The 24,757-nt window shown below is 39.9% G+C and overlaps 1 protein-coding gene across 3 annotated transcripts in view; it reads left to right on the forward strand.

Moving 5' to 3' along the window:
* Positions 1–4,619, forward strand: part of Septin7 (septin 7) — a 93,752-nt gene extending 89,133 nt beyond the window's left edge. For all 3 annotated transcript variants that reach the window (XM_047560316.1, XM_047560314.1, XM_047560315.1), the window contains exons 13-14: positions 2,550–2,689; positions 3,566–4,619. In XM_047560316.1, the coding sequence (XP_047416272.1) occupies positions 2,550–2,689; positions 3,566–3,605 (180 nt within the window). In that variant the 3' untranslated portion in view covers positions 3,606–4,619. The remainder of the gene's footprint in view (positions 1–2,549; positions 2,690–3,565) is intronic.
* The last annotated feature ends 20,138 nt before the right edge of the window (positions 4,620–24,757 follow it).

A 24,757-nucleotide genomic window follows, 5' to 3' on the forward strand; every position in this document is an offset into this window, starting at 1 on the left:
AGAATCTCTCTTCTTATTATTATAATATGAATAATTAAAATAATCAAGAGGATATTTTGGAGTCTTTTGCTCTTTATTTATCAGCATGTCATTTAAGTATACCTTTTGAGTCTGTACCTCCTCACTAATGGCATAATATGAAAATCCATATCCAAAGGAGGGGGAAAAGTAATAATAATCAACTGGTTTATCTCCATAATGAGAGTTCATCAAAAAATCTAGATACAGTTCAACTTAATTTGATGTAGACATAGTTTAGGAACTGTTCCTAAGTATTATAAAACAGGCAATTGTGGAACAGTAGCCAAAGACTCCTTCAGGAATTTTCATAATTACTCTGAATAGCAAGAGAAGTTTTGAGAAATTATTTTTTGAAAGATGGAATCTTAGTATTGAAAGGGACCTGTGAAGAGATCTGAGCCAAGTTTCCCCCTATACTCTAAGCCTATCTAATTAAGTGTGCTCATTCCTCTTGTTTTGTTAAACTCTCCACCCCAGGATGTGCTTACCAACATAACTGTGGTAATAAGTTTGAAAAGCATCATGACATATAAATATGTATATAAACATATAGATTTTTTTAAAAGTAAGAAACCCTTTTAGCCTTGCTTAATACAGTTTATCCTCAGATTCTTTCTGCTGGAAATATTTGTGGGCATAGTCACTTACACCTAGCAGTACAGTGTGTCAGGTGCAGTACACCTCTTGTGTATTATGTTATTTAATCCACATTATAGCCCTACAAGGTAGGTATTACTGTTCATCTGCCTCTCATAGATCAGAGGAAGGATAATTAAATTGGTCAGTGCTACATAGTCATAAGCCAGTATTTGAACCCACTTAACGCTTAAATTTCCTATTAATCACAAGACAGGTCCATAATCCTGTTTTCCACAATTTCAAAAGCATAAAGGCTATGAAAAATGCAGTGTGAACTATAAGTTTTTATCCTGCTTATTGTGAATATTTTCACATTTTACAGCAAAAAACAAGGTATTCGATTACAGTTGTTACCCAGATAGCCCAGGAGGTGTTTTTAAACATTACATACCTTCTCCTAAGTAGTTATTGCCTCCTTAATATGTGAAAAATTCTCAATGTCAATACACATTTGACCCAAGGGGTTTCTTGAGAGTAAGGGATTTTTATTTACATGCAGTTGACACAAAATATAATTACTTATTTGTATGTAAATGTAAGTTTACGAGTAATGAATGTCTGTGAGCCTATTGCGCAGCTTAAGAAATACAGCCATATCAGCTCATTTAAAGTCTTTCCCTTGTTGTGGCCCTCTCTTTCCTAATACTAGAAGTAACTAGTATACAGCATCAGTTGTATGTGCATGATTCCCTGGTATTTAAAAATAACTGGAAGCATGTTCTTATGTTCCTATTTTCTTACTAACTTGCCATCCTCAGGAAGATTTTACCTCAGAATTGACTCATCTTTGCTTAAATGTATCTTAGGTGATTTTCTTTTCTAGGAATTACTTGAAGTGTTTGCAGTATAATAAATACGAAGTTTTTGTGGATTTGTAAAATAAGAAAAATTGTGTGCAGAATTATCCAAATTCAAGACGTTAACTCACCAATAAGTATTTAATAGAACATAATTTTTGGACAACTGAAGATTTTGAATAATCCTTGGGCATTTGGTATAGTAGGATTTAATCTAAACTTTTTTTGTTTGTTTATTGACTATTCAGAATAGATTGACTAGTTTCTTAGTGAAATTATTATTTACCTAATGATTCCTTAGACTTAAGCTTTTTGGCTGTGAAGGTAGTTTGCATGAATGTTTCCCCATCTCTCAGTCAGCAGTCTTTATTTACAGCATTGATTCTTAGTGTAGTATGGATTATCTGCATTAGAATCACTGGAGCTTATTTATAACTTGTATTTATGGACCCAGAGGTTCTAATTCAGTATATCTATATGAGTTCAGGTTTCTGTTTTCTTAAAAAGCACCCCAGATGATTCCTATGAAGACCAGTGTTTGAGAACCACTCCTTTACAAGAATTAGGGGACATTACCCATTACTGGGATCTTGGGGCTCTTAGGTCCTTAATTAACTTCTTTCTTTCCCCCTGTCTCAGCTTTCTGAACTTGGAATTAGGAGACTTAGGTTCAAGTCCTGGTATTGTCACTTTCTGGCTAGTGATCTTGAGCAAGTCACTTAAATTCTGCAACTATTTCCTCATCTGTACAGTGGAAGCAATGATGTTTTTCCTGCTCAGCCTCCAACATATTTGTGACTAAAGAAAAATGAGATAATAAGATAATAATTGTCCATTATAAAGTACTACACAACTGTAAGTTTGTTGCTTTTTTTTTTTTTTCTGTCTCCCAAGATTATTTTCTTGGGTCACTGGTACTTTGGGTGGCAGGTCCTACAGGAGGAATCCTCAGCAGTGCTTTTCAGGTGGCACTCTGAATTTATAGCAATATGTCTCAGTGTTCATACTCTTAACATTAGGACGCCTGGATGGAACATTTTTCTGCCTCTGATTTCTTAAACAGTTTTTATTATATATCATACTGTGGTTTAGCTGCAGCGACGCCATGAGCAAATGAAAAAGAATTTGGAAGCCCAGCATAAAGAATTAGAGGAAAAACGTCGTCAGTTTGAGGAGGAGAAAGCAAACTGGGAAGCTCAACAACGTATTTTAGAACAACAGAACTCTTCAAGGTAACTCATATCAAATTCTTAAGAAATATGTGTACTAATGTTTTAAATAATTATTTCCCTATTTAAAAAACATTAGAATACTATGTTAGAAGTTCTCACCCACTATAATGCATCCTCACACACAGTTGTTTTCATGGGGTTTTTTATATGGATGGATTCATTAGTGTACTATAACAGTATTTTTCCAGTACATTTTCCATAACTTACTCTATAATTTATAATTACAATTTAACAGCACAATAATGTTCTCTCCAGTTTACTCATCTTCATTGATTTCTTACCTCCCTCCCCCCAGTTGTTGGACATAATGGTTATTTTCAGGTTTTGGTATACATAGAGAACAGTGCTACTACAAAGGTGTTTATACATTTAGGGGTATTTTAATTGTATTAAATGGTTTCTTTAAGATAAACTGCTTAAGATATGATGATGTATATCTGATTTCTACTGCAGTTAATCTGTTCCTCCTCAATTTTAGTATATATTAACTTTTTGCTCAAAGATGATGAAAAATATATTTGGAAAAGCAAAGGTACTTCATAATGCAAATAGCAGTAGAAGAAAAGGGCACCACCCTTAGCCGAAGTTTTTCAAAGTATGCTACTTCATTTGGGAAGAACTGTTCTCAATATTAAAATTATTAAGATGGCTTTGCTATATTTTAATGCTTATCCTGAAATTTTGTTTAATATTTGGTTGAAAGTACTAATATAGAGTAGCATTGTCTTCATAGTTTACATCTTACAATTTTTTTTAATGGAAAAAGTAGTGTTTGAAAATCTAACATATGTAATTGGTTAGCAATTGCTACCATATGTTGTCTTTCATATTTATAACATGGTCACTCATCTCAGTTGTTTTCTTCTAATCACTCAGGACCTTGGAAAAGAACAAGAAGAAAGGGAAGATCTTTTAAACTTTCTTTTGACCACCAGTTATGTATTAGTTGCCAATATGCCAGCTTGGACATCAGTGTTTGTTGGATCCGTTTGACCAATTTGCACCAGTTTTATCCATAATGATGGATTTAACAGCATGACAAAAATTATTTTTTTGTTGTTGTTCTTGATGGAGATTAAGATGCCTTGAATTGTCTAGGGTGTTGTGTACTTAGTAACAGCTCTAAGTACCTTTCTACATTTTCTTTTCCTTTTTTTTAATTTTTATTAAAAAGACGTCTTCAATTTAATGCAAGAGAACATTTTACTATTGTACAATCATGTTCTGGTGGTTTGATTGTTTACAGGATATTCCAAAATAAAAGGACTCTTGAAGGTTTTCATCGAGGATAAATTGCCATAATATGATGCAAACTATGCTTCTCTATGATAATTATAATACAAAGGTTCCATTCAATGCAGCCTATACAATAATGTAATTTAGTCTAACACAGTTGACCCTATTTTTTGACACTTCCATTGTTTAAAAATACACATGGAAAAAAAACCTATATGCTTACAGTGCACCTAGAGCTTTTTTATAACAACCTCTTTTTTGTTTGTTTTGGATTCTTTAAATATATATTATTCTCATTTAGTGCCCTCTTTAGTCAGAATTTCATTACTGCTTCATTTTTGTAATAACATTTAATTTAGTTATTTTCCATATATTGGCCCTGCTAAAATAGAATATAGCATCTTTCATATGGTAGGAACCAACAAGGAAACTTTCCTTTAACTCCCTTTTTACATTTTATGGTAAGTAGCAGGGGGAAAATGCATTTATAGATCATTTCTAGGCAAATTGTGAAGCTAACGACCAACCTGTTTCTACCTATATGCAGTCTCTTTATTTTATTAGAAATGGGCATCATGGCCTATTAAAGAGAAAAAAGTCACCATTCTGCATTTAGCTGTATCCATATATTGCATTTCTGTATTTTTTTGTTGTATTGTAAAAAATTCACATAATAAACAATGTTGTGATGTAATAGAGTGCAGAGTCTTAAATATTCTAAAGTTGATATACAAGTAGACTACGTTTGGTAAGAAACTTTTCAACTTGAATTTGCCTCCATCACAGCAACATCTCTAATGTTGCTTGTCTTGTTTAGAATGCATATGAGCTGACTTTCTGATTTAAGACTTATAACATGTCTGACTCATTACTATGTTTATTTCTCTCAGTAATTTCTAATCCATTTGGATTAGGCATACTCAAGTTTCTGGAAACTGGGCCCCCCACCACCCCCACCACCACTAAGGTCAAAATGTTTTACCATGTTTACTTTTTTGAATTAAGCAGAAGTAAGTGATCATTCTAATTAGCCACTATTTTTAATTCAGAGGCTGAAGTATTTAAATAAATCAGTATGCTGGAAAGATACTTATTGCTTTTCAGAGATATTTAGATCTGAATTTTAAACATATTACAAAAATTACTCATAGAATCTTAACTTTACATAAATACTACCTCCCCAGGGCCGTTTTTTGAAGTAGATCTCATGAGGCATTAAAACCATGATTTAAACATTTACCCTTATTTGATGGCTATGACTAGTTAAAAATTGCTTTGGAAGTTTTGTTAATTCTAAAATGTCATCTGTGTGACTTTTTGAAAAATAAATCTCAGTGGGATTATATGCTTACTAAATGTGCTTAAGAGTATGCTATGCATGTCTTATGCAAGGCAGAACTGTGATTTTCTTCCCCTATACGTACCCCGAAGTGTGGCTGTTAACAATTCCAAGACCAGAATCAGATGTTCAGGAAAAATTACAATAGCAAGATTTGTTTGTTTGTTTGTTTGTTTGAATTTTTTTTTTGTTGGTTTGGTTCTTGTGTTTAGAGGTTGGGTTTACCACTCCTAGCCACAAAGGTTTAGTTTTAGGGAATTATGAATAACCTAACGAAGTTGGAGAATGCAAGTGAAGTTACATAGACTGCCTGTCTAACTGGTGAAGTACTGCTGCCTCGGGAATATAGTTGCCATTTAAAAATTCTATTTATTATGATATATTGTTCAATCACCTTTATTCTAACACCCTAATGAAACTTTTTTGTCTTTTATCCAGGTCATGCCCAGAGTTTTACCTGAGCTGATGTAAGGGCTCTCTGTAGTTTTATTGGGCCTTTGATTGTTGACTCCAGAATTTTCAAGCATATTGAGGGCTATTTTCACTATACAGTGTAAGGATTTCAGTGATTTTCTTTCCGCTAATCAACTGGGGTTGACCAAATATAGGCACTGATCCCACTGAATTGCTGGAAACCTTGTGGTAGGGTTATACTGCCACCTACTGGAATGGTATCTGTTTTCCATTCAGGTTTACATTTAACAGGTTACATCAATAATTAATTTGACATTGTTTATTTTGTGTGTGTTTTCCTCTTGGATTCATTAGCTGGATGTCACACCAGCTGCACACTTGCTGCACCTTTCATACATTGTAACCTTTTAGACAAACAACTAGGAATAAAGTCAGGTGAGAAAAGGAAAGAAGAAAAGAAGGCACAACTGCCAGAGTGCAACAGGAGCAGTGTTGACTCAGACAGTTGCCTGGATATCCACACTGTCTACAAACCTGACCCTTTTTATTAAAATATTTTTGAGATTCTATCTATAATTACATGTATTAATTTTAAAAATACATAAATGTACTCTGCTACCATGAACATTATGAAATAGTTCTAAGCATGAAATTAAAAGGTTAATTAACTCTTCCCAGACTTCAATGGATTATTAGTAGTCTCCACCTTGGGGGTCATTGTTCTCAGTAGTATGTGGATGGTTAATATTCAGTTATTGCTGAATCCCTAAGGAAAGTCCTAATGAAGACTGCTGTGAGATCCTACTTGATTTGAAAGGAAAATTTGGCACCAATAAACTGAAGTTATTTCTAATAAATAGCTTGCAGGTGTAAGCAGAAGTTCCTATACTTCGTTCATGATTTTTCCCCTGACCATTTCATCATAACTAACCATAACTACTGTTCTAGACAGTAAGTGAAGCAGTATGCACACATTATCTTTAGTCCTTAATAGGGAATCCTATAGATATGGTTGGGGGGTGTTTGGTGACTTAACCAATAAACAGTAATGTGCAGTTTTTGAGTTTGAACTGGTTCTGGTGACAACAAGGCCTCTGTGCTTCAGTCTTATGATGTACTTCCACACTTGTGAAGTATGAGGTTCTACAGTTGTTAGCACAGCAGATGCTCACTGGTTAGCGTGGTCAGCCTGAAGTAAAAAACACCGAGTTCAAATCTCAACTCTGAATTGGGCTTGTTACTCTTTCTGGATATTCTTTTCCTTGGCAAATAAGAGTTCATGCCTCTTGCTGATTTAAGGTAATGATTACATTGTGACTGCTTACTCGAACACGTCCAGACCTTTGAAGATAGTCCGTCCTTGAATGAATGACCAAAAAGTCTGGTTTCTTCCCAGTTTTTGGTGATGGTTCGTTTTCAGTAAGGGCGCATGGTGCTGCGATATTACCAGTCCTGCTTCTTTGTACACAGAGATAGCCTTTTGGAGTTAATAAATGAACCATGTTTCAACACTAGGGCACTTTGTGGAAATAAGGCAACTGGTCACGAAAGGAAAGGTGTTAGCAATGGGAGTTAGAAAATATGCCATTTAGGATTGGGGGTTTGGCTCATACAAGGGCCAAACTCTGCCCTTAATCCTTGTGGGGAAAAAATGTCATTGTTTGCAGGTATTGCTAAGACAGTTTGTCAGTCATTGCTGATTAAAACATTGCTGCTTATGAAGAAGGAAATTTGATTCCCTGTAATTTGGGATTAATCCATAGAATGTTCAAGTGTCAGCCATTTTCAGCAGAAAATAGTGGTCAACAATTTCCTGTGTTCTTTAGAAGCCTTTCAAAGCTTCATGGGAAGAATGAAGGCTATTCTTGGCCTGAACATTTGCCCTGTAGGGTGCTGAACCCAGCCAGACAGCCTTGTATTAGCTAAGGAAGGTCAAGTGAAAGGAGACCTTGTTCTGCTCCCAGCTCTCAAAGGGTAGCCTGAAACACTACTGGTCACACAGAACCTCTGTTTTAGAATCAGCATTTGTGGACTGGTAGGCTCTAATGCCCCTCCGGCTTCCTGAAATCCTTTGTGGTGGTGAAAGCCAGTAGTTGACCCTTTGAGAGCAGAGGTATGTGGCAACTGCACAGGATGGGGAGCTAGCTGAGGTAGCTTCTTTCTCTTCATAGTGGACCCTGCTTAGCTCCCTAACTAAGCAGAAGTGTCTTCACCTTGGACATTTACAAGTAAAAAGCAGGGCACACAGTCCCGATGGTTGAGTGTCTGACTTTCAACTATGAGCTAGTAACTCAGTTGCTCTGACAAAGAATATTTTTTCTCATTTAAATCTTTTGCCCCTGTTTTGAATAATCCAGTGACTTAAGCAACTTGGCAAGTGGTAGGTGAAGTGATGGATACTCTGGCATGGCCCCTGTGTTAATATGAGCTCCCCCCCCCCGCCCTGCTTTTCACAAATCAAGGAATATATTTTGGTTGGGAATAGCGGGAACTGCCCATTTTTCTCTCCCAGAAATAAATCTAGTGTGACTACAGATCTAAATTGTGTTTTACTTAAAAACAACTAATGATGTAATCAACATTTCAGGAACACATTTCTTTCATTGAGACACAAAAATGAAATCCTTTACCCTGGAATTTGCTGGGCAGAGGTTCCTGGAATTCAAATTGGCATTTTCTCACCTGAACCTCTACCTTCTTGGTGCCAAATTAGACTCCATCCCTCAGAAGAAACAGAGTGAGGTCACTGGTGAGAATTCACCTTTTGGGACCTTGGTTTGGGTTGGATTAGCCTGGTTACAGCTCATACTAAAGAGGAGATGGTCTTTCCTAACTCCAGGAACTAACTCATCCTACTGAATGTAAGTATTTTAGACAATATTCAAACTGAGAAGGACTCCTAAATATCAAGGGAGAGAAAACTCACTTGGAAATCTGAGGGGAGGGAGCAAATAAAAAAAATACAGCAACAAATGTTTGTGAAGTACCTGCTATGAGCCAAGTAAACTTAAAAATTCCATGACATGGCCATCTGAACCTCTTTGTAAGCAAGCAGGCTAAAATTCTGTATAATTATGTAACATTAGTTATCCATTGTGGCATAGCTAATACCTCAATCCTGGCAACAACAACATTTAAACTATAATAAAACCATAATATTTGTTATTTCAGTTTCTGCATGTCAGGAATTAAGCAGATTAGCAGGTTCTGACTAAAGATGTTGACCCAGGCCATAGCCAACTTGAATAAGGTGGAGGATCTGCTTCCAGGAGGTTCTCTAATGACACCGGCAAGCTGACATTAAGAGGACTCAGTCCCTTGCCAGGTAGACTTTCCCTGAGGGCTCCTTGAGTATCCTTGTGTCTTGGTGGTTAGCTTTTCTTCCAAAGCAAGTGAGCCAAGAGAGTAAGGCACAAGCTGTAATGTCTTCTACTACCCAGCTTTGAAAGTCATACAATATAATTTCCCAGTGTGCTCTTGGCTTTTGCTGCTCAGTCCTGTTCAGTGTGGGAGGGGGCTGTACAAGAGCTCCAGTACTAGAGGGTTTTAACCACAACATTGTATCCATTTTCTGGCTAATAGACAGTTTCATAGTTTCACACATAACGTGCAGTGTACACACCTTGGTCAAATAATGCAAGAGTTTCTGTAGGCTTGTGTATCAGCCTGTAGAAAAGTTCTCAAATCATGGCTCTTGACAAGTTTTCTGGGATGCATCATGCAGAATGTTTAATCCCCTGTCCCGTCCACACTTAAATCAGATGTCCTCATAGTACAAACCCTCAGGTCTTGGTTAACCCCAGGCTTACAACCAGACAAGAGAACTTGGTCTTCCCTCTGCCATAGTACTTGACAAACCCCAGGAAAGAACTGTGACAGTCCCAGTATGGAGGGTGGCACGGACATGGTCACTAAGAAACACATGAGACGGCACCTTTCCCCTACCCTGCTAACTTGTCTACCCCTAGAGATTGTGGATAAAAGATTTCAGTTCTGCAGCCAATCTGAGCCTTTGAATCGATTTGACTTACACCTCAAATAGAAGCTCTGGGCCTAACAGGTAGGCAATCCTGGGGCTTTGCCTGTGTTGGCTTGTGACCTGTGCCCCCTTCTTCCCACACTCAGGCAGCCCTTGAACCTGAGCCCTCATAAGACCATTCATCTCCTTCCCTTCTCACTACTCAACTTGGGTGTAGATTTACACTGGCCCCTGATCCACAGGCCATGTGTGGACTCTAAGACCCCCACTCCAGGGTTGGCTTCCAATGTCCAAGAACTTTTTTCTTCTTTTGACTTTCAATTTTGGCATAATTTTAGACTTAAATATTGCCAAAAGTACTTTTCTTCTGAACTATTTTTGAATTAGTACACTACATTCCTTCAAATGAAATTTAAGGAGTGTTTTATCTACAGTCCTTGATCCTGGGTCCCTTGTAGGTTGACGCTAGAGTCTAGGGTCCAGGCTCACAGCTCACTTCTTTCACCATCAAGTGGAACATCCCCATTATTTTCATTTATTTGTTCATTCATTCCTTCATTCCGTTGAACCTTCTCTGAGTATTGGGGCCATCGCAGTGTCATAGGGAAGGCATGGGTTGCATGTGCCGGCTCTGCTCTGTCAGATGCTCCTACCCCGGCTAGGAACCCGCGACCTCTGAGAGAAACAGGCATGAAACATTTTGGGGGGACAAAGGGCTGGGTCACCGTCAGCAGAAAATCGGGTGTGCTCAACATCCCAGTAAAGATCCAACCTTTAAGGCTCTAGTCCCTACGTCCAAGACGGCGCTGGCCCTCGGACTGGGCCCCAGGTACCCTCCGCAGGCGCTAAAATTTGCGCTTGCCTGCTCCCGGTGGCTCCGAGGATAGGGAGAAACCAAGGTGGCCTCAGGCGGGCGCGCCCCTCTGCGACCCCTGGCGGTTGCTGCCTGCGCAAGGTCCCTCCCGCGCCTCCCAGGCTCCTTTTCTCTTGGGCCTTGGGTTTCTTGAGGACCCTGCGGGCTGGGATCTTATTCCCTCAGAGTCGCTGCCCTTCTTCTCATGGGCTGCCATTCCAGCGTCATGCAGGCAGTGACCATGGGGATAGGAGGTGGCAGCATGCGCATGCCTCCTACACCACCCAGATTTTACTTCATTTCAAACATACTTCAGGACATACTGCAGGACCTTAAACATACATATATATATATATGTATGTTATTTATTTTAGAAAGAGGTTTAGGAATGTTATAAAAGAAAACGAGACTCAGAACATATGACCAAGCGTAAGGAAAACTAAGTTTTGATTCCTCAAAAGGTTAGACGTAGAATTTTCATATGACCCAGAAATTCCACCCCCAGGCTGCGTCCACAAGAAGTCAAGGCAGGACTAGAACAGAGACTTCGCCCACGTGTTCACAGCAGCACCATTCACCACAGCCAAAGGGCAGGAGCAGTCCATCTGCCCATCAAAGGATGAGTAGATAAACAAAATATGGTATAGCCATACAATAGAGTATTATTGAGCCTTTAAAAAATAATGAGGGTCCAGCCCCATGCAGTGGTGCATGCCTTTTATGCCCGTGACCAGGGAGGCTGAAGCAGAAGAATCCCAAGTTCACCAGCAACTTAACAGACCCTGTCTCAAAATAAAAAATGAAAACAAAACAAAATAACAACAAAAAGGGCAGAAAGTAAAGCACCCTTGAGTTCAATTCCCAGTATATATATATATGGAGAGAGAGAGAGAGAGAGAGAGAGAGAGAGAGAGAGAGAGAGAGAGAGGGTCCATATATGTTGCAATATGCATGAACCTTGAAAACATTATCCTAAAAGTGAAAGAAGTCAGACACAAAAAGACAAATACTGTATGAATCCACAAATGAAATATATAGAGTAGGGCTGGGTTTGTAACTCAGTGGTAGCATTCATTGCTTAGCACATGTGAGGCACTGGGTTCAAGCATCAGCACCACATAAAAATAAATGAATAAAATAGAGGTATTGTGTCCATCTACAATTAAAAAATATTTTTTTAAAAAAGAAATATGTAAAGTAGGCAAATTTATAGGGACAGAGTAGATTTGAGGTTACCAGGAGTAGAGGTAGGGAATTATTGCTTAGGCAGAAACTGTTTGGAAGGATGGAAACATCGAGAGGAAGAAGTGAGGACTGTACTTCATATGAAGTAACACTAAGTTTACTCTCTGCTTCCCGTTCTATCTCTGAGGTCAAGGGCAATTGAAAGGTTTCATTGTAAGCTTGCAAACAGAAGATGGGGTGGAGCTGATGACAAACCCAACCAGCTCATAGTGGGCAGCCTCCCCTGCACAACCCTCAGATACCTGACCTGGACCAGGCTGTGCATCAAAGCACCTTTCACACTTCCCTCCCTTCCTAACCCCGTGCACATCTCCTGATGTGTTGCCCTATGTTGCTTAAGTTTCCAAAAATTTAGAATGGAAAAAGATTAAATTTTGAGATTAAAAAAAGATAAAGATATTGTTACAGAAGATCAACTGCATGCGACTGGCCCATCTTTTCTCTCCACCTTTTCACTCCATGGGGGGCTGAGAAGGGCCAGGAAGAGCACAAGGTGGAAGCCTCCAGTTGACTGTGGAAAGGGGAGCAGGGCAGCCAGAGCAGGCTGTGGAAGTGCTCAGGAAGGGTGGGACCAGTGTGGAGGGAAGGGGAGGGAGGCAGATCGCTGTAGTGGCTCCCATTTAGAGCAGTGGTTCAAGATAAGAGGTAGGGGCATCAGTTCCCTGGTGACTCTGAAGGAGGAAGCACTAGCTAGCCCCTTCTCAGACCCTGTCCTTGGTGGATAGAGGACCTCTCTGGGACAAGACAATCTCAGCTGGGGTTTGACAGACACTTGTGGACAGACCTGGAGTTGTGACCACACACACTGGGCCCTCACCAGGGTTATTCTGGCTCTAAAAGCCTGTTGGCATCATGTGGCAGGTGGTCTGGTTATGGGGATGGGAGGGTGTTCCCTATCTGCTTCTTCCCATGATGGCGGGTGTGAGTGAAGAGCAAAGAAGGAGGTGAAGTGTGGACCCAGCTCCTTGGAATATATCCACATGGGCACCAGGGGGCAGTGCTGCCCCAGCGTCAGTCCCTTCACACAGCCCTCCTGGCTTCAGTAGCTGCCAGATCCTTGGGTTCCTGGACCCATACTAATGTTTTTGGATTTTAAGAAGTTAGAAATTTTGAGAGCCATGACCTTGGTGCAGATCCATGAAGTAGCAGGTGGAAAAATCTGGTCCGGGGAAGAAAAATGAGACCAGGTTCTGTTCTACTGTCTGATGAAAAACAAACTTTTCATCTACTCCTTGCCTCAGTTTCTCCACCTGTCGGACTAAAACACCTCTTCCCACCTACTGCTCAAACGTCTCTTGTGCAAAAAGCAACAACCCATATGAAATGATTTCCCTATGTTAGAGGCAGCTGTCCAAGTCACTAAGTCCCTACGGTGAAAAAACAAGACAGTTAGGGCAGAACTTTGAAGAGCTAGCTGTCCATTGGAATCATTTGCCATAGATGGGAACATATGGTGGCAGTGAGATGTTTCCTGCTTCCACCAGTTAACCAGGCGGAGGACACTTCAGCCGCCTCTGGGAGTTTCTTTTGGGAGCACATGGGGTCAGCAGTGGGGGGCGGCTTGTAGCTATCTTCTGTGGGATGTTCGATTCCAGAGCCTTCCCTTTACCAAGAAGTTCTATGATAACCCACTCTCTGAAAGTAAGATGAGAGGAGACTCATTTCTGGTGACTGAACTCCTTGTCAAACTTTTCTGAAAGCACAAGGAGGCCAGCACAGAATAAGACAACCACAGGATGAATTCCCCAAGCTTTGGCAGAACCAGGTTTTGAATATATCCAGGCATGGGGGACGGGGAATGGTGCAAGCAGAAGGTGCTGGAATAACCCAGTGAGGCCAAGCTTGCTTTACTGAGTCATCCTTAGTTTTAGCCAGAAAAAGGTTTTGCAGACAGAATTCAACTTTCTAAAAGGCATGAGGTTATGTAAAGTTCTCTTCAACCCAGAGTGTTTACATAAACCTCAATTGTAAGCCACAGGTAGGTGGCAGTTTTGACTCTACTACTTGACCCTGAGCAAGTTCCTTAACTTTTTTTTTTTTTTAAGTCTCATGTTCATGAGTTGGAGAATGGAAACTGTTATCTCTATCCCACAGCATTATTGCGATAATAAAATGTGAGCGTATCTAGTTATCTACCTAGCAGAGCATCCAGATACAGTACATGCTCAATAAACATCAGTGTCACAGGATGTTGAGTGACATTGAGAAGTAAAAAAAAAAAAAAAAAAAATCTTTTTAGGTCTTAAAATCCAAAACACTAACAGGGGCCCAGGAACCCACAGCTTCTGCAGTTTCTGAAGCCAGGGATGCTGTGCTGTGTAAGTTGTTCTGTTCATCCTCTTGGAAGGGGAAAGAGTGGACTCATGGCTTATTAAGAAAGAATGAGAGGTATTTCCCTCTCCCAGGAAGAGAGGCAGGTTTACTGTTCTCAAGGTCTCTGGTTTATGTTTCTTTGCTTTGTTTTTGTGGTAGTGGGGACTGAACTCAGGGCTTCATGCATATTGGGCAAGCACTCCACCACTGAGCCCCTGTGCTCAAGGTCATCACCCAATCCTGTCCCCCCATGACAGAAAAGAAACACAGGTGCCTTTGTGGTTTTAAGATGGATGCCCCATCATGGTACAAGGAGGCAGAATGAATGCGCTGTGTTTTGGAGACTGGAAAAGGGACCACAGCCTCTGTCTCCCAGAGTCAGGGACCAAGCAGAGAGCTGAGCGAATCTGGCAAGGTAAGAGAATAAGATGGCTGCTGTCCCGTGGGGCCGTGGAGGCCTGGGCAGCCCTGGTTGGAGGGAGTGAGTGCCCCTGGAGCTCCCTTCTTGGCAGAGGGAGGCCTGCTGTGGGGGTGGGGATGTGGGGAGCAACCCCAGGTCTGAACACCTGGGGGACTTCTTCGGGGCTCTGGAACCCCAACCATGACCCAAGGATTTTGTAGGATCCAAAGGAGGAATCTTCTAGCACCTGATTTAAATACCTATCAGCTTCATGACCGGGAGCTGGAACCAGTTCACAATAAATCAGAGGGGATAAAAATTGACATTCTCTGTACCCTGAGGAGACGAATTCCCTGTGAGTGACATGCAGAGATAACATGGATAACGTCTGCTCAGGTCTTGGGATCACCACAAGTCAGCACCAGCTGAAGTGTCTTTTCCTCCTGTGGTTTTGGTTTCCTTGATAGGAAACGGGTCGAGGCATGAGGAGTGACGAACCATGTCCACACTCAGCCACCAGTGACTCGGCCACCAGTGAGGAAGAGAACGAGGGCACAATACACGTGCATACACAAGGAAGCCTGAGGACACATCTCTGACACACCGGGGAGGGAGAAGAGCGTGATGACACATGAGAGTCCATGAGCAGAGAAGCAAGAGAGTGCTACTTGTCCTGGCGGTGATGACAGTGTCCCAAGGTTGAGGGCAGCTCTCTGCAGAGGTGGCTCACGGGGGTGAGAGAATGATGAACTGTAACCATGGAGGGTCCTATCCGGGTGCCCTCAAACCCAGAAGCAATGCCACCAGACTTCAGGAAGTCATTGGGTTCACAGAGATTTCTGCACCTGTGCCTGCCCGGCCTTCATTCCAAGTGTCCCGAGTTGATGCCTCCAGAGCCCAGTACCTGGTAGGTGCCTTTGGTTGGGTCCACACCAACTCACCTGGCACTTTCTCAAGTTCCCCAAACCATGAACAGCCTGTGTCTGACGGGAATTGCCTCATGACTTCTTTCGAGATGGACATTAAATGTAAAGATTCTCCTTAAATGTTGACTCCTGACACACCCCATTAGGAGAACTCTTTTTCTGTGGCCCCGGCCTTATCAGGCTTTGTGGGTTTTTACAGAAGAACCTGAACTGAGGGCTACACTCTAGACTGTCCTGGTCACATCTGGTTGCTGACCCTTAAGTGCTGGAGTTTGTCAGTGGATTGTCCTTGTTGGAGAGCTGGGGTGTATAACTGTAGTTCTGGTCAACAGTGCTGGTGACACACAGCCTTCTCCAAAGAAATACGTTAGGAACTCAGGGTCTGTGACTGTGGCTCAATGGTAGAGCACTTGCCTAGCATGCATGAGGCCCTGGGTTCAGTCCTCAGCACCACATAAAAATAAATAAAATAAAGTTATTGTTCATCTACAACTAACAATTTTTTTTTTTTTGGGTGCTGGGGGTTGAACCCAGGGCCTTGTGCTTGCAAGGCAAGCACTCTACCGACTGAGCTATCTCCCCAGCCCTCAAAAATTTTTTTTAAATTTTTTTTAAAAAAAGAAAGAAAAGAAAAAGAACTTAGTGCTGAGTTCTCCACAGTGCTTCCAGTGTCTTTCTGGGAAGTAGTTAAGTTGGTTACGATATAACCAGACAATGTAACATTTTGCACCTATGAAAGTATTCTTATTGACGTGGAAACATGCTAATGTCACATCTATTTAACTAACATTTAGGGAGTGTCTCTGCACAGAACACAAACTGATTGGAGAGACAAGCAAAAGCACAAACACGCCACATAAAGAAACTACTGGAAAGAAATCTGGCAGGACAAACTGTTTTCTATCCCAGAGCTGATTGGTTTGCTTTTCATACCTCAAGAGCCAGAGGAGATCAGCCCAGGATGGTGCAGAGGGAGAGCCTCATTCCTGGCAAACCACAGGTTGATTGGCCATCAGTGATTGGAGAGGTGATAGTTCCCCGGCCAGGCTGTGGGCAAGGGTTATGTCTCCCCACCTTCTAATGCCCCTGGCCTCGAGGTCATCTGCAACAGCTTCTGAACCCTCCTCTATGGATTAAAAAGCACCAGAAAAAACAGACATTTGAATATTTAAACAAGTCCAAGAAATCCAGGCAGCCAGTGGGATCCTCATTTTCGTCCCATAGAAGGGACCATCTGCTCCTCATGGGTGGAAAGGCAGTTGGAAGCTCTGTGGCAGTGTGTCATCCCCGGTGGCCATGCAACACTAAGCAGGGTTGGGGTCAGCCTCACCCACAAACCCTCCAGAACACCCCCACCCCATGAGGCTATGAATTTTTTAAAAAGACATCCATAAAGTCTCTTAATCTTGAAAAGGGCTTGACTGAATAATGAGTTTCCAAGAATAGAGTTGTAAATTACCTGTATAGTATGAGTTCAATTATATTTATAGCTAAACATCTAAATACTCACCTAGAAAAAATTCATAAGGAAATGGACTAGCATATTAAACACTTTCCCTTCCTCTGTGTGATGACTTTAAGAGAAGTTAAATTGTTTCCTTAAAAAATAGTTTTAATGAGGTATACTTGACATTGAACTTTGTTTTCTTTTTTTTCCCCTATATTTTTTTGACTTTGTTTTAAGCAAACCAAATTTGAACATTAGGATTTACTTTTTAAAATTAGGATTGACCAGATGTGCTGTTTCACATCTGTAATCCCAGCTACTCAGGAGGGAAGCTCGCTTGAGCACACAGGTTTGTGACAAGCCTGGGCTACACAGTGAGACCCCATCCAAATAAAATAAAATAAAATAATATAAAATAAAATGACAAAATAACATAAAAACCAATGACATGAAATAACATAAAAAGTAAAATAAAATAACAATATAACATAACATAGCACAAAATAAAATAAAAATTAGGGGTATAGAAAATAAGATAAAATGCAAGCTGATTGAAAAGGAAAAAGTAAAACTATCTCTATATGAAGATAACATTATCTTGTGTATAGAAAATCCTAAGGAATCCACTAAAGAACTATTAGAACAAATAAATTAGTTCATTAAGGTGCAGATTACAAACACAATATGCAAAAATAAATTAAATTTCTATATATTCATAATGAAAAATTTAAAAATTTAATTAAGAAAAGCAATTCCCATTTATACTATAATAAAAAGAACAAACTACTTGGAAATAAATTTCATAAAAGAAGTGTAAAACTTATCCTCTGTGAACTATAAAACATTGCTGATAAATGTTAGACGATTTGAACGAATAGATATCCCATATTCGTGGATCAGAAGACTAAATGTTAAGGTAGAAATCCTTCCCAAATTGGTCTATAAATTTAACACAATCCTTGGAAGGTCCCTACCTGGCTTCTTTGCAAAAATGAGCAAGCTAGTACTAATATTCACATAAAAACTCAAGGAACCCAGAATAACTAAAACAGTTTTTCCCATTGGAAAGGAAGAATGAAGTTGATTTTAAAACCTACAATCTGTAGTAACCAAGATAGTTTGATACTGGATATAAAGACAGACATACAGAATAGATCTGAGAATCGAGAATTAAGCCCTTACATTTATAGTCAGTTGATTTTCAACAGTGTCAAAACAATTCAATGAGGAGAAATAGTCTTTTCAACAAATGATGCTTGGACAACTGGATATCCACATGCAAAAGAACTAACTCAGACTCCTATTTAACTCAAAATGGATCAAAGACCTAAATGTAAGAGACAAAACTAGAAGACTCTTGGAAGAAATCAGAGGGGTAAGTCTTCATGACTTTGGCTTTGGCAATGGTTTCTGAGATATAACATCAACAACATGAACAACAATAGGAAAAATAATCATCAAAATTAAAATTTTTGTGCTTCAAAGTGCACTACATGATAAATGACAAAGTGAAAAGTCATTATACAGAATGGGAAAAAATACTGCAAATCATATATCTGATAAGAAACCTGAATGTAAAATACATGTAACTCAATAATAAGATAAAGAACCTAATTAAAATTTTTAAAATGGACAAAAGGTGTCAGACATTTGTCCAAAGAGGCTATTCAAATATACAAATGCATGACAAGATGCTTAGCACCACTAACCATGAGGGAAATGCAAATCAAAACCATGAGATGTCATTTCATACCTGCTATGATAGTTTTGAAAAAAGTCACATAATAACAGGTGTGAAGATATGCAGAAAGCATACATTGCTGGTAGAAATTTAAAATGGTGCATCCACTTTGGAAAATAGTCTGACAGTTCCTCCAAAAGATAAAGATACAGTTTGACCCAACAATTCCACTTGTTAAGCTATAAATCTGGGCTCATTAAAATTTTAACAAGTTTGTTTGAGCATTCAGTGATTCATGAATTGGCATGAAGTTCAGCAAGAGGGCATAAGAAGAAACTTTAAGAAGGTGTTTAAGGAAGCAAGACAAAGAAAAAAGTTGATTGATTAAAATGGAAAGTCCCTAGTTGGAGGTTACTTGGAGCTTTCTGATTGGCAAAGTCTTTAGTTAGAGGTTCATTGGTGGTTTCTGATTGGTGGAACTCAAGTTTTGCTTTGCTGTTTACATTGCGTTAGGTTTGGGTTTGCTTATGAAGGAACCCAAGTTACTGGAAATGTTTCAGCCTAAGGCCTCCCAATTAATTGTTTTAACACATTCCTAGGTATACACCCAAGAAAATGGAAAGCATGTGTCCACAGAAAAACTTGCCCATGAATATTCATATCAGCACTATTTATAATAGCCCAAAAGTAGAAGGAACACAACGTTCATTAAGTGATAGATAAACAAAATATAATATATTCATACAGTGGAATGTTATTTGTCACAAAAAGGGACAAAGTACTGATACATGCTACAACATAGAAGAACCTTGAAAACACTGCTAAATGAAACAAATCATTTGCAAAAGACCACAGAGGGCATGACTCCATTTATATAAACTGTCCACGACAGGCAAATCTATAAGGATGGGAAAAGGATTAGTGATTATCTAGGATTGGGAGGGGGTAGGGACACTGGGAAGTGGTAGCTGAAGGGTGCAGGGTACCTTTTGGGGGTGATAAAAAAGTTCAAAGTTTGATTGTAGTGGTGGCCACATTACTGTGAATATACCTAAAACCACTGACTTGCACATTTCTGAGTATATGGCATGTGAGTATCTTGACAAAGCTGTTTACAAAAAATGGGGGAGCTAATAATTTTAAAATTATTCATAGTGGAATGCCCTTAATTTCAAATTTAATAGATGCATTTAAATATACGGTTCAATTCCTACATATTTTAGGCATGAATTGTTCCAAGAAGTGTGGATACATGTGTGGACCAATTTTGCTCATGTGCTGTCTGGAACACCTGTGCAAAAGATGTCAATTCTTTAATTCATTCGACCCCTTTGTCTGAAAATGAAACAAAAGGTGTAGTCACCTACTCCTTCAAAAATGCCATCTCCCCGGCAGAGTGCCACATTCCCTGTGAAAAGAAAAGAATGTCAGTCAGGTGTCTGTCAAAAATAAATTTATAGGGGCTGGGAAGATAGCTCAGACGGTAGAGTGCCTGCCTTGCAAGCACAAGGCCCTGGGTTCAATCCCCAGCACCCCCCCAAAAAAAAAATATATATATATTTACAGAGATCTTTTCTATACAGCTCCTCAAGTTGGAGTCATGTTTTTGAAGCTCTCTTTTCTGCCAAGCCTTGAGCAGGGCACGGGGGCCTGGCTGAACTCAGGACCAGTAAGAGTGGGCTCAGAGTCCCACTCCTGGTGACAGGTGAAGTCACACAAAGGATCTGGCTTGAGGATTTCCTGAAAATTCTTTCCATTTCTGCACTGCTTTCGGTCTCTCCTGAGACACTGACTAGAAGTTGTCAAGTTGGATACTTTTATAAGAAAGATGAGCCCCAGGGCCAGGCCTGCCAACACAGCACAACAAACCTGTGACCCAGGAGGGTTTGTAAGGAAGAAATAAGTCAGATATTTCAAATAACAGTCGGAGACCGCAGGGGGCAAGGAGACAGGCCATTCAGGCTCCGAAGTATTCACTGTGCACTGGCTTATCAGCACATCCACCCTGGAACACAGGACTCACCTGGAGGTAGTTTTACGTTTCTTCTTTCAGAATTACGTTTTAGAGAGGAGAGGAAATTTTGAACCTCATATTGATCTGAATCAGACTCAGGCAGCTGTGACAAGTGTGCCACAAAGACATGCTTTCTGTCCCCACTGGGATTCAGGAAACCTGGATTTGTAACCACCCCCCTGCCCCTTCCTACCACCACCATTTCCCAGCAACCAGACTCACTCAGCTTTCTCTCTATAAAACAAAGACAATCCTACCTGCCCAGCCATCCTCACAGATTTGGGGAGGTCATAGATACGGAAGTGCTTTGTGAGTGTCACTTATAGGTTTGGGCTGACCTTGGAGAAATTACTTAATTCTTGCTACTACACTTACAGCAGGTGTATAAACCCCGTGGTCATTTTTGTCATCATCATTCCTTGCCTGAGAATAAAGAAAATGTATATTTGGAGCAGAGGATGGGAAAGGAAAGTTTGTAGAGAAGGAGGAAAAAGCACCAGGGGTGCCTGGGGAGTTAGAGGGAAAGGGCCTTTCTGGAGCGCAGGGCTGGGGAAACAGTTAAAGTCAGCAGGAGCGGGACAGGGAATGCCTCTCAGAGCAGGAACAAGACCTTTGATCTCAGTCCTGAGCGTATCAGGCTCTGGAACGTTTTCAGCGCTGGCCAAAACGACTGGCGCCCTCGCTGGTGATCGCGGAAGCAGCGGAGGTTCTCGGCAGGGGGCGCGGGCCAGGGTACAGCCGGGCGGCGCTGGGTCTGCTGGCTTTGCTGAGGACTCTCGTCGTTAGCCCCAGGGGTCATTGGCTCCCTAGCCATGGCGCCAGCTAGATTCAGGCTCCCATTTGTTTATCGGTGGCCCCACCTCCTGGAGAGGCCTGACCCTGCTTGGCCATGAGGTCCTCAGGCGTGGTCTCATGTCCTATATATTTATTTTTTAAAAAACCAATAGATGATTATTATTGTGGAAATTTTGTAAAATTATCCAAATCACAAAGAAGAAAATAAAAACAGTAATTCCATGTTGTCCTAATTACTGCCTTTTTACATCTAAGTTTAAAAGTAGTTTTGCAATATATATTTTTCATTCAACAATAGATCATGAACATTTTCTCAACTCATAAATATCCTGGTTCAATCTATTCCTAAGGATCACTCTGTAACCTCTCACGTAGGTTAAATGAATTAGTACATGTATAATTCTTAAAACAGTGAGTAGCTCATGGTAGATCACCCAGTACATCTTAGCAATTATTATAATGTGGATGTATATGAACTATATGTATAATTTAATCAGCATTTTCTCATTGGACATGAAGAAGGTTTTTACTAGTACAAATAATGTTCCATTGTGCACCTTGTGAACAAATGTGTCTTCACATCTTATTTCCTCAGGATATATTCCTAGCAGTAGAGCAGCTGGATTATGAGCTATGTAGCTTTTCTAAGTACCAGAAGAGGTTCCTAAGTACCTTTATCCATTCAGACAGACTTTAGGCTATAAAAAAACTTTTTTTTTTCTCTTCCAATGAGGCTGCATTTGGAGATGGCCTCTCCCCTGAGGGTGAGGAGTTCTGTAGCTGACAGAAATATTAGTGTCCCATTTTATGACAGCATCTGGAAGGTATGATGACCCCAACGGCCTAAAGCAAAGCTCAGACCAGCTGTCACATACCTAGTTATGAGATTTTAGGAAAGGTACCCAACTTCTTTGCATCTCAATTTCCTGACCTGTAAAATGGTCTTAACACCTAAACCCCTTATGTTAATGAGGGGTTTAAATAAGAATTCTAAATCTCCTCCTGTGGAGTTCGGCTCCAAATAAGGGCTCATACATGGCAGTTACCATTAATAGAATTAGTGTAGCTGGTGTTAGCAATTGGTCTAGCAGCAATAGCAGTACCTGCAAGAACTAAAGAGCCTGACAGTCCTTAGGGCTGCCTCCTCTCTGGCCCTTTCCAAGGGGAGATAATATTGGTGTGCAGAAGGCCGGGTCCTTCCCCTCAAGCAATCTGGAACAGAATAGAAAGCTTTGCCTTCCTTCCATTTCTTGCACTTGCCAAATTGGGAGACATCCCGAACGTCATAGGCTTAACCTCCCCCAACAGTCAAGGGGGTGCCAGAGACCCAAGCCCTGGCTGCCTAAGGCAGTCCTCATTCTCCAGAAGCCACCAACCCAGCCTAAGCACCATTCAGAAGTTGGCCTGATCCTCTCAGAGTTGGCCTGACCTACCGGAAGTGAGCCTAACAAGCCGGAAGTAGACTTGATCCCGCTGGATGGAACTGAGGCTTTGCTGGTATGGTTGGATTGAGAAGGACTCAATATCCTATTCAGGGGTCCTCTTTTCTGTCAGATGCAGTGCAATTACTTACCTATTTTTTAAAAATATGTGTTTTTCATACAAATGTTATTCATGTTAGCATATAATGAGTTTGTTGTTATATTTCAATGAATTAATACATTTTTCCATATCACTTTTAACTCACTATGGTAAACAGAGGTAGCCTTAACTCACACAAAATCTCTTTGGGGTCCTCTAGTATTTTAGGGTATTAATGGATACTGAAGTTTAAGAACCACTGTTCTGATACATAAACATGACACATTTCTCAGTTTATTTAGATCTTTAGGAGTTTCAGTGAAGTTTTATAATAGTCATCATTCAAATCTTGCACATCTTTCATTTGACTTATTGCTGAGTGTTTTAAAATATTTTTATGCTATTATAAGTGCCATACTTAAAGTTACAATGAAAACTTGTAGGTATGTAGAAATATAATTTTTCTGTTTTGTGTCTAGTAACTTTGCTAAATGCTCTTATTAATTTTTATAAATGTGCTTTGAGGTTTCCTTTTTTAGATAAGCAAACTAGAAATAGAAGGAAAATTTCCTTTTTGGATGTCTAACCTCCAAGACTACAAGTAAATACATATGTGTTGTGTTGTTCTAAGTCACTAAATTTTTGTGATGATTTGTAATAGTAGCAATGGAATATTAATATAGGCGTGTGCTACAGATTATTCTGTAAAGTTCTGTTTTTCCCTTTATAATTATGAGAAGATACTTCAAGATTTCTTTTCTTACTTTTACTCACTAAATTTAGCATCCATTAATAGTTGTTGCCTGAACAATTAATATGACTATGGCATCTGCCTCATGGTGATTTCCGATTTCTATCATTCCTTCTATCTTTATTAATTGGAATGCTACTGCAGTATCTTAGACTTAGTTTTTAAAAATATATTGCCACAATACTCTTGCTCTAGGTAAAAATTAATTGAAGTGATCCTTCAATAACATCAAGTATCCAGTCGGTGTTCAAATTTCCTGCAAGGTTGTTTTAATAAGGTTTTCCTTTTTTCTTCATTTAATTGTACCTTGGGCCTCACAGATGTTAGACAGGTGCTTTATTTACCACTGAGCCACACCCCCAGCCCTGTAGGTGTTTTAAAGTGCAGGTCTGTTTGAAAGAGGCACTAAACAGAGTTAATACACAACATTCGATTGTTATGTCTCTTAGATCCTTTAATCAATAGTTTTCCTCTTTCTTTCCATTTAATTTTTCCTTTTTTAGTCAGGGGGTACTTTCTCTTGTTCTTTATCTGTTGAAGAATCATGTTCTCCAGAACTTTCCACATTCTGGATTTCCTGATGGCACCCCATGCTAGTGTTTAACTTGTTTCTGGTTCCTTTATATTTCCTATAATCTGGTAATTAACTTTAGGAATTCGGTAAGATTCCAGTTGAATTTTGGGCAAAAACTCTTCATAAATAGCATTGAGTGCTCCCAGTTGTGTACACCAGTTGCACAAAATTGTTGCTCTTTTGGTTAAGTTTGACCAGGATTCAAGTGCTTCAGCGTGATCCTATATTATAAAAAAATTTCCATCAACTTTTGCCAAATGATTTCCATAGCCATTGGCACTCACAAAACATTTTTCAACGTACTTATTTTATTTATTTGTTTCTTTATATTTTTAGGGAAAGAGTGTATCTATCAGAGAATAGTCAGAAAATGAACAGAGACTTAAATGAATATGCGATTATTCATTTACTTTTCTCACTTAAGAATGTTAGAGGTAGGCATGTTATCTCTAGTCTAGAAATGATGCAGGAGCTTAATGATGTCATCAATGTGGGCTCCATCTTTCATGCTTGTTGCTTTATAGTCACAAAATGGTGGCACAGTTCCTGAGATCACATACTCATCCAAGCCAGGAAGAGA

Source organism: Sciurus carolinensis, chromosome 8 (genome assembly GCF_902686445.1).
Source record: "Sciurus carolinensis chromosome 8, mSciCar1.2, whole genome shotgun sequence".
Classification (NCBI taxonomy): Eukaryota; Metazoa; Chordata; class Mammalia; order Rodentia; family Sciuridae; genus Sciurus; species Sciurus carolinensis.